At 45.4% G+C, this 10,657-nt stretch overlaps 1 protein-coding gene across 1 annotated transcript in view; it reads right to left on the reverse strand.

Moving 5' to 3' along the window:
• skila (SKI-like proto-oncogene a) overlaps positions 1–7,851 on the reverse strand; it is a 28,488-nt gene extending 20,637 nt beyond the window's left edge. The window contains exon 1 of the mRNA XM_031865013.1: positions 4,307–7,851. Coding sequence (XP_031720873.1) covers positions 4,307–5,428 — 1,122 coding nt within the window. The 5' untranslated portion in view covers positions 5,429–7,851. The remainder of the gene's footprint in view (positions 1–4,306) is intronic.
• Positions 7,852–10,657: the final 2,806 nt, after the last annotated feature.

Consider the following 10,657-nt stretch of genomic DNA (forward strand, 5'->3'; position numbering starts at 1 on the left):
GGGTCAAAGGAGAGTGTTAGCTGAGGGGAATGCGAGGTAGCTAGCACGTCATTGGCCAACCAAGAGGGCTGCTCCAAGCTAGATTTGTGGTTCAGCTCAGGTCTGGGAGAGTATAGTTTTCAACTTGTGGAAAGAAGATCTGGGGCCGAGGCGCCCTGTGACAACCTAATGGCTGTAGACACAGCTTGTTTCATGGAAGACGACCAAAGTGCAGAGCAGTTTGTGACCGACACAACAGCTAGACCTACCCCTCCTCGGCCTTACCCTCTCATCTTCTTTAATTTCGTACTCTTAACTTCTCTTCTCCGCCCTTACCTCACTCGCTCAAGTGTCTTGTGGTGCGTTTTCTGACCACAGATACCCTTTACGTGTCTACGTGATGGTACTTCTGTCTGGCAGGGTGTCCGAGTTGCAAAAATTGAGGCAGGCGGAATCAGAGGTGAGGTTAACTCGGGGAAACTGATGCACACGTCTGAACACAGATAGGAAACTTGTGCAACACCAGCTGCGTAACCGAGTCTTCTCATTTCACTCTTCTTCCGTTTCGCCTTGCCTCACTCTTGGTCCGTCGTCCCCTCTATTCAGTGTCCAAATCACCCGACAACTCACCACATCCATCATGGTCGGAGACCTGATCAATAGCCACTGGTTTTCCTCTCATCCGCGTCGCAGACGCACACAAGTGGTCTTATTGCTTATGCAACGATTGACTTATCGGGTAATTTGGCTGCTTATATTGTTGCTGCTCGCTGATTGGGGCCCAGGGGGTATTGAAGGCCACAAGTCAAGATGGGTGAGGACGGAAGAAGGCAGATTGACATCATGGTAGTGGGGGAGGTAGAGGAAGGAGAACGCGATAGCAAAGGCAGCACAGTGTGCGACTGGCGTGCCCCACCAAAATCCAATTAGATACAGCCCAGGAGAATGAGTGACAAGCAGACAGAGAGACGGCGCAGACAGCCCAGGAGACAGCCACAGAGTGCAGCTGCACTGGTCTGCGGTAATGAAGTCACTGGTTTCCAAATAGCAAATAGAGGAAGCCAGAAAGATGCAGCTGTCTGCCGTCTGTGCCGCAGCCGTGTCAGCGAGACAGACGGAGGAAGGCTGTTCTCTCCTGACACTTCTGACTCGACTCTGGGCCAGCACTCCGCCACAAACGAGGCGGAAGCAAGCAAGCAACACACAGCTATGTTCACTGTGTTCCTCTGGGGTTATGCTCGCTCGGGTGGGAGAAAAATGTCTAAAATATTTGTTCCCATTTCAAAACAGCATATTCTTTCTACTTTAGAAATATAAATAGGTGTTCACTTTGTGATAGTCACCTATAGTGTTTTTTTTCCTCATAAAAAACACACAATTCAAATGATAAGGAAATAAAAGATTGAATTTGTATGTATTAAAAAAAATCTTGTCATTAGTAGTTTTAATGATTTATTATAAGCTGCTAGAGGTCGTGTTAACAGCTCATAATTCCCTCTCTAATATATATTCATGTCGTATTGAAAACATCTCCTTTAAACAACTGGATCTATTCAAGTTTCTCACCAACACTACATTTTAGGAGATTACATGTGAACACATCATGATAACGTTATAATTTACCCTGGATTTATTCGTTATATTTTTTGCCAAACCGTGAGGGGGGATCCGTACCGATCAACAGTGGTCCGTTACACGACTTATATCTATGTATTTATTAGTTATATAATGTTTTTACAAAGTTAAGAAGTCAATGTTTCGGTCAAGCCTGATGTTACAATTTCTGTTACTTTCCGCCGAGCGAGGTAAAAAAGAAATCCACCCAATAAAAAGGATGACACATGATCTTGTCTCAGTGGGACGTACACGTGTCTATTACATCCCCTAAAGGCAGAATGAACTCATTGTTTGTCAGATACTAATTTAACTCTGGAGATAAGGCTCACCTTGTTGCTGTCTGTTGGTGGCGTCTGTCTAGCAAACTCTATTTACACAGCAGGAATCAGTAGACATGGTGCAGTGCCTCGAGGCACAAAGCGCCATTTATAGAGAGCAAGTCCTAGACTTTTTAACTGCACCTTCTCAAACCAAACACTCCAAACAGGATATGGGACCAGTAGCCATTGGAGAAGGTAGGGGGGGAAAAGAAAACTTCCAGAGGGCTCCCTTGTTTGTGTCTCTTCTCTTTTAGGAGGTCCCAGAGCTCTCCAGTAAAACTAAGAACCTCTTGTAAATATGAACATAGACACTGTGTGTAAATAAGGGCCATTGGGAAAAGGATCTGCAGTCGGGGTTAGACCAACACACGGAGGCGAGCCATCTTTCCAAAAAGGCATGTGTGACTATACGCTGCCTGGCTGGACTTCCACGAACATCCATTGGGATGTGGAAAGTATGAGTCACGCAGCCACAGCAGCAGAGGCGGCGGGACACAGAGAGTCTGGAGGATGTTCAGGGTGAGAGACATGTCCGTCTGCCTCACTTCCTGTTCAGTCAAACACACACTTTCATTACACAAATACACACATATAAACAGAGAGTCCTGACTGAGTGAAGCAGGACAGTGCCAGGTCACCTCGTTCTCTGGCCAATGACCCTTCACACACCCGTACATCCGCTTAGGCGCGGCGGTGGGTGAGTGGCATCCTCTTTTAATGCCAAAATGTCATGTAAACTCACCGGCAACTCTCTTTCCAGGAATTTGGCCTTTTGAGACTTTGTGTTTCTCCACACAAATGTAGCTGAAGTCTCGCTTTAATATTTGACAAAACTCTGATCGAGCCAAAACCTTCACAAAAACCAGAAGATAAAAATCTAGTCCATCAATAGCTGTAAGAGGGGAAAAAGAAAAGAAAAGAAACGACGAAAAGAAAACTAAAATTGCGAAATCAACCGAGAGAGAAGACAACACCTGAAACTGTGGTGAGACTCCTGAGAGACGAGCAACGTGCGAGATGGCGAGAGACAAAAATGGGTCATACTAGCCTCCAGTAGTTAACAGCTGATTACACAGAGGTTGCCAATGTCTCACACATATACCAAACACACACCAAGGATTGTATTCATCATTCAACTAGAGCATCTGTTTTTGTACATGCGTGTTGTGTCTGTGGTCGGTGTACATCGTTGTTTGTGCATTTCCTCTGTGGTAATAAAACACTTCTTGCCTTTGAGAAAGAATGTCTATGTCTTCCCAGATGCATGCCTTAAACCAAGGTGGAGGAAGAGGAGGACGACAATTGGGAAGAGGCGAGACAGGAATGCGGTTAGGTCGCCAGACGAGACCGCAGACGGTATTTCCGGCATGTTCAGACGCCAAGTTAACCAGACAGAGAAAGTAGCATATTCCTATCTCATGTGTTCTAGAAATGTGTATATGTATACCTGCACACACACACACTATAAATACACACTACATTCTCTACACCACACTCACTTAATATGGTGCCTTCTGTACTACTATCACAAATACATCTTGCCAGTAAGGGTTGTAGTAGAGTAGAGCCCCTTTCTGTTCAAAATGTGTTTGCTGGTTTAAGCCGGTATTTCAAGTAAAATCCATCTGAACTGGTGGATTTGGATGTGAACAAACCATGCCAAACAGACAACACAACCCCACCTTAACCCACGAAACAACAGAAAAAGGGCAGTCCACTGTGGTCAGAGGGAGGTCACGAGACATAAACTAGTCAATGGCAAGGAAACAATCTGGAGCTTATCCCCCCACTGAATGCTGACTTTTCAATAGGCCTGCTGCCCTTGTGGCTTAAATACTGCATTGACATGATATATATGTACATAAAAGGAATTGGCTAAATCATCAATCATCCGCCAAAATTATTTGGAAGACTCCTAAAACATGTAGGAACGTGCTAACGGACACATTTCAGTTAACTTGGGCAAACTAGTAAATGTTATTTTTAAATTTTACAGTTGTATAAAAAGGTCCAACTATTAACTGTCGACATACAGTTTGGGGATTAAAGAGGCTCTTTGTTGTTCTCCTATATTGGCCTTTTGTTCTGTGACATTCCCAGTAACCTCCGGATGACCTGAAGGGACAAATGATGCACTTCCCCTTCAGTTGTGGCCAGCTGGCCTAACCTCGTCTGATCAGACCTGGCCAAGCAGATGGCACCACCTGTCCCAGGCCTCTTTAACACATACTAGGTCAACACAGGTTTAAGAAAACAGCAGCTGTAAGGTATTCTAGTCAGATGTTGGGACACCATTTTTTAATTGGCTTCCTTACGAGAAACGATGATGAATGACACTTTGATGCATGCAAACAAACAAAGACACAGGTATCGTTCAGAAGGGCACTTACTTTGTCTTGCGACCTCTTGAACTGGTAGTGGAACTTCTCTTTGACCTCGTCCAGGAGCTGCTTGAGCTTTGGCTCCTCGGGCATGCCTTCATACTTCCTGGCGAGCTGCAGGTAGCAGGGCCACTTGGCTGAGTCAAAGCCCCAGTGGCAGGTCCTCTTATCGGGTGACTTGTGTGAATGCATGACAAACTTCTGTGGCGAAAAGAGCAACTGGCACTCGACGCACTGGATGCAGGGCGCCTCAGGCTGGCTGTAGAACTGGGGCACAAAGAGACCCTGGCACTTCCCCAAACACTGGTGCTCCACCTGGAAACTCGCTTCACTCTCCTTCAGCAGGCCCTGGGTCAGCAGCTTACCGCTGGGGTCCGCGGGCAAGGCCGCCCCTGGACGCAGCAGAGCGTTGCACAACCGCTGTGCATCCGTCAGTGTAATGAGGCCACAGGAAGGTGCGTTGAACGGCAGAATGCCCAGCACCTTGAGGATATGCAGCTGCTCGGCGTCGCAGCGCGAGCAGTAGACATAGAGCTCGTCGCACACCGTGTTGATCTGCTGCAGCGAGAAGTCGCGGAGCACAGAGTTGAGCACCTGGGGCAGGCAAAGCCGCTTCTCTCCCCCAACGACGAAGCAGGAGATGGACTCTCCCTCCAGCAGCGAGTGGGTGAGTTCAGTGGAGCTGTCACAGGGAACCAGCAGAGGGCCCCCTCCCAGGACAGGAGGAGAGGGCAGGGGGGGCATGCCGGCCGGGGAGTGCTCGTGACCGGTGCGGGCTGAAAAGGCAGCCGGGCCCCCGAGTGAGCTCTGGCTGCTCAGGGTGAACTGGGCCAGCGTGTGTTTGAGCCCGGGGCTCAGGTCCAGAGCTTTAGCAGAGCCCAACATGTGCAGTTCAGCCCGGCACTCCACATCCATGTCAGGGTCGTGGCACAGATCCTCGATCTGCTCCCTCTTCACCTTTGGAGTTTTGGGGAGGGAATCCAAGCTGCGACGCTTCAGGTTGATCTCCGCCATCACTCGCTTCTTGATGGGCGCGTCTTCCAGCCGCTCTCTGTACAGCCGCTTCATGTTGCCCTTGAATGAGGTCAAGTCTTTGAAAGGGGTTTTCAAACTGGTCTGGGTGCTGGCCATGTCTAAACACTGGGTTATTGTCGTTTCTGTCCGCTGACTGAGTTCTTGTACTCCTCCGAGTCTTTTTTTCTCTTCCAAGTCTTTTCAAATGACACAAATCTTCTGGTAGTTAGACACATGCATGATGATGACGGAAGTTTTCTATGTTCTGATCCGCTTCCTGAATATGAAAAACAGGGATTTAGAAAACAGAGAAATAATATAGTCAGTATCTAAACTACAGCTAATCAATTAACTTCCTGTAGATGAATAAACAAACTGAAAACAATCTCATTGATAACTGTTGTGGAGCATGATATAGCCATATAGAGTTCAAATGTTTTATGGGGGCTAAAGAGGTCAATGGCTGCCCACTAAACCAAATGGCCATTACCATACTTCACACTAACACGAGGCTTTCTCAGCCCTTGTAATTGAACCCCGGTGGAAATTTTCATCTAAGGTTTCACCAAAGGTTCTGAAACAAACTTTCCAGCACAAAGTGAGAATTTTAACAGGCGAAACCAGTTGACCAGACATGACAACCAAAGTGAAATCATCCCCCCACCACCACCACCCTGCCCCTCCTTCCTCGATTACATTGTTAATGTAAAACTGGTACAATGGTGAAAAACATTTTACTTAGCAAATGAAAGTGCCATATTGTGCCTTCCCCTCTGGTCTGCTTACCCCACGCTGACCCCATCAGCTCTTTGAAAAACAATTGATAAAAGCGCTAACAGCAGTCGTCCCCTTTTCTCAGGCCGTTCACAGCTTGATATACAGCAGCATGGAAAGCCTCGTTTCCCCCTTTTTACTCCCGGGCTTTACTGCGGAACTTCTTAAATGGACTGTAATAGGGTAACAACTCTTAGCTGGTTTCCCCCAACTTAAAACGCAATATAGATGATAATGGCTACTGCAGCAATATGACACCGACTGACGGCCGATTGAACGCACTTCAGCTTGAAAATGTACCATTTAGTGCATCATTTGCGCAGTCGTGAAATGCATTTTATGTATTCATCTACACTAAATGGGTATTTCGGCTTTTCAAAAGAGGCTAAAACGTACATTCGGTAAAAAATAAAAATCACCACGGTGCAAGGATTTGCACGCTCGTGCAAATGTCAGCATCCCATCGTTTTTGTTTTTTTCTCCACTGACTTAAATGCTGCAGCGGTGCAAACCTCAAGCTCGATTCCGAAGCAGGTTGATGTTTGTGGGCGTTTTTAATGGCAAATATAACCGTGGGCCAATTGAGGGTGGAAAAAGAAACCTGCAAAATCATATCAGCGACCGATAAATGAAGGTCTACATTTTCCTGCGGAAAAAAACTCCAACCTGGTCGGTTTATTTCCGTCAGAAATCACAACAGCCGCATTGCTGCTATGAATTACAACGCGGTGGCATTTCTCAGAACAACCTCACAGCATTAAAAAGGGTATTTAGAAAATGTTTCTCCATGTCACCTCCACTTCTGGTGTCCTTTCTGCTGCTGCAAGGACACCGCGTATAATAAATAATTCTCTCTCTCTCTCTCTCTCTCTCTCTCTCTCGTCTGCACACTGTATACCTCGCCTCCTCCTCCTCCTCCTATGCTGGCTCGCCACGACGGCCCTGGTATGCAGACAGTACGCTGATAATGACATTCACTGTCTGCACTACGGTCTGGTCTGTCCGGCGTTACGCGTACACACCAACATGGTGAGGGCACCGTGGGGTTTGTTTAACACACAGGTAACGCTAGCGTGCCGTTACACCCAACAGTCAACTCGCTTTAAACAACACATTAAACATTATACGCATTTGCGTGTCATTAAGTTTAAAATGTCATAAATAAACCCGTCTTAACAAACGCATATCCGTTAAAATATGCGCACATTCGCCTTGAATTCAATAAAGAAATGTTGTCTTTTAACGTTCAATATTAATATTAATTTCGCTAGCTTAGTTTAGCTCCCCCCAGCTTACTACCCTGGTACAGTGGCTCTAAAGCAGCCAGACGTTGACCCGCATAGAGGGCTATGAAGCGGGCTATTAAGCAGGCTAACACGGCTCTGAAGAGCACAGACTAACAGGCTAACTTTAACCCGGTTCACCTCCACAATGAGAGCGATAATAAAACAGAATGCTCACCCGGCACACAGAGAGTGATACACAGCAGATAAGGATAACCAACGATAATACTAACCCAGGCTAGTTGAGCGATAAAGCAGGATAACATTACAGCAGGCTAACCCCAGATATAGAGCGATACAGCAGGCTAACTAACGTTAAACTAGGTTAGCGTCGACCACCAAGCTCCGTCGGTTGAACACAGGAATTCAAACTTAACCATTAACTTAGTCGTCACGAACTGCGATCCGCTATCAACTAATACACGCTGTTTTTAAAAAAAACGTCCATTTAAAAACCTTCATCTTTTTTTTTTTCTTAGTAGCTAAACACTTGCCTGAAAAGAGCTGCGCGTGTCGGTCGTCCTCGCTCGTGCGGGGTCCTTCTCAGTAATGGGAAAAGCCTCGCGGACCGTCAACAAGCTGCAGCGCGAGAGGCTCCACTACAGCCGCGCAACGTCACACTGCACACGGACTGAGAGGCGGAGACGTCACCCGGCTGACGGAAACTATGCGGGGGTGTCTCTCGTCTGTCTGTCTGTCTGTCTGCCTGTCTGTCTGTTTGTCTCGCGCAGCCTGGGAGTTTTGTTTCCTCCAGCAGGAGGAGAGAGCGAGAGAGAGAGGTGGCGATAGACGTCAACAGCAGGCAGTCAGCGGATGCCAAATCTGGTAGTCCGGGGCCTTTTAAAGGTTCTTAAAGGAGTCCAGAATTGGGTCCTCACTATAGTAGTTCTTTACTGTACGTTTGTTTTTATTTCAGTCAAAAATAAATGTTATATCAAGGACAAAATTCGATTAAAAAATTACAAAAATGATTTATTTTCAGCGTGATTTCCCCCACAATATACAGTATATGTTGTATTTTGAGGTTATATCTCCTGCAAAATTCATTCTTTATGTTCCTTTGGTTTGAATTATGTTGTAGGTCCGTTTTATTGACATGGCCTTTGCATCAACCGACATGACAGAAAGCTTTATCTCTCTCGTTGGCTTTCCATCAAGTTAGTGAAAATGAGAGAGAGGACAAACTCACTGGGCGAAAGGGTTTCTTCTTCTCCCACACCTCCCCCACACTCTCTTTGTGAACCTATCCTCTGCAAAGGGTCAAGAGGTCATTCAGGCAGTCTATTGTGCCTCTAGTGCTGATGGGAGTTAATGAAATCTAAGCCTGAGGATGTCAGGAATTAGATTTTATGAATTATAGCAATCTTTTCTTTTGAAGGAGATTGCATTCCCTTTTCATATACAACTCCAGTTGGTGGCTGGAATCTTAATCTTTACAGGTTATCATACTCTGTCTACATAAACCGGGTTTCTTTCAGCTGCCTGGCTGACTGACCCACAGTGTGATGTCACACGTCCGTGGGAGCAGAGAAGCTTGATAAAGCTCTGATAAACAACACCGTCGGCCGTTTCGCCGCAGCCTCTCTCTGGCTCACTCTTTGACAGCAAGGTCAGCGTTTGTATTATGAGAACAGATGTGCGTACACGCTGTCCGGCCCCAGAGAACAACAAGAGGGACATTGATTTTCCTGTAATAACATCACTCTGTGTACTGCGGGGAGTAAATTAATCTCATGTCTGCCATATTGTGACCATCGCTGATAGTTAATTTGCGGGTAAAGCAAAACATCTGAAGAATGAGGTAGCGTGGAGAGCCGTTGTAAAAGAAAAAAGAGCTGACATTCACAGACAGAATGTAACAGACAAGCACATTGATAAGCCTCTCCATTAGCCGAGAATCTGTCTAACTGTTACTGGACTTAGTGCTAAGTGGACCCGGGGGGGCACAGTCGTTTTTAATGCATCCTGTCTGGAATCAATGTGGGATATTGAAATATGTCCCGAGTTCCTCAGTGGATGTATCTGTAATTTGGGGTAATGAAGCTTCTTGAAGTGCTGGTCTGAGGTCAACACACCTTCACCGCAAAGTCTGAGGTGTCAGACGGTCAGCTAATGTCCTGCCCTCTGTGTGTGTGTCTCTGATTTGATAAACTGGCAATTGAGTTTATGTACCGTGGATCGATTGTGGTTAAATCGTTGTCATGTCCATGTAGAATACAAGAAGTACCGGGAGGGAGACAGTACTGTGCCTGTATCTTTTTTAATCTTTTGCTTCAGCTGAACATTGAAATGCATTTTTCTTGTAATGTATTGACCTAATTTGGAGTCGTGCTAAAATTGGATTGCTTAATAACCAGTAGGCCTATCCACAGGAAGAGAGGTTACCAGTGGTGGAGGACGTATTCAATAAAACCAGATACTAAAAATACTCTGTTACAAGTAAAACATCTGCCTTGAAATTGTTACAGTTCAAGTCATTACACTATATCATTACATACTTTTACAGTGAAAGTATGTAAGTGTAATCGGCAGAATGTGATTTAAGCATTAGAAATAAAAGAACTCAATGCAGAAAAATGATCCCCGTACTTCAACGTACATGCTGTATCTTAATACTAGTGTTCAGACAAAAATACATCATAATGCCAAAAGGACAAAAACAAAAACATCGGCAGTTGAAACCACAGTGAAAAACATAAATGTGACAGATATACAGTGTACATCATGCAGGGGATTTCCAGACACCGCTACTTGACATTCAACATAATATTAGACACCTTTGTCACTGTGATTGCATCACTAATTCAAGGTCCTTGTTTTTGAAGTTTTTAGTTTGTATAATCAGTGGCACATATAGCTTCTTTTATTCTAAAGTGGGATCCTCCTCCTATGAATTTCAAGTTTAATGTGTTTCTCTTGTGTTCTAGTCGGTGTATGTTACCGCTGCAGGGTTACTACTTGTGCATCCTTCATTCATTCATATACAGTATGAAGGTGTGTCTGAAGTGGTGGTCGTGAGGAATCATCTCAAGTGTCCCCTAATGAAACAAGTGTTTCTATATCTCAACATGCCTCCACTATATCATTACAATCACTTCAGTATAGAATGCTACATGATAGGAGGTGGTACAGGTATATTTAACTATAGATGCTGAGGGACAACTCATTACCTCGGCGCTACAGTCGAGAGCAACAGTAAATTAAGTGCGATAGCGTGGACACCGTGCCAAGTAGAACACCATCCACCTTAAATTGCAGTGTGTGTTTTACTAAGGGATCGCATTTAGCA

This window comes from Anarrhichthys ocellatus, unplaced genomic scaffold, assembly GCF_004355925.1.
Source record: "Anarrhichthys ocellatus isolate YVR2014 unplaced genomic scaffold, GSC_Weel_1.0 scaffold32, whole genome shotgun sequence".
NCBI lineage: Eukaryota > Metazoa > Chordata > Actinopteri > Perciformes > Anarhichadidae > Anarrhichthys > Anarrhichthys ocellatus.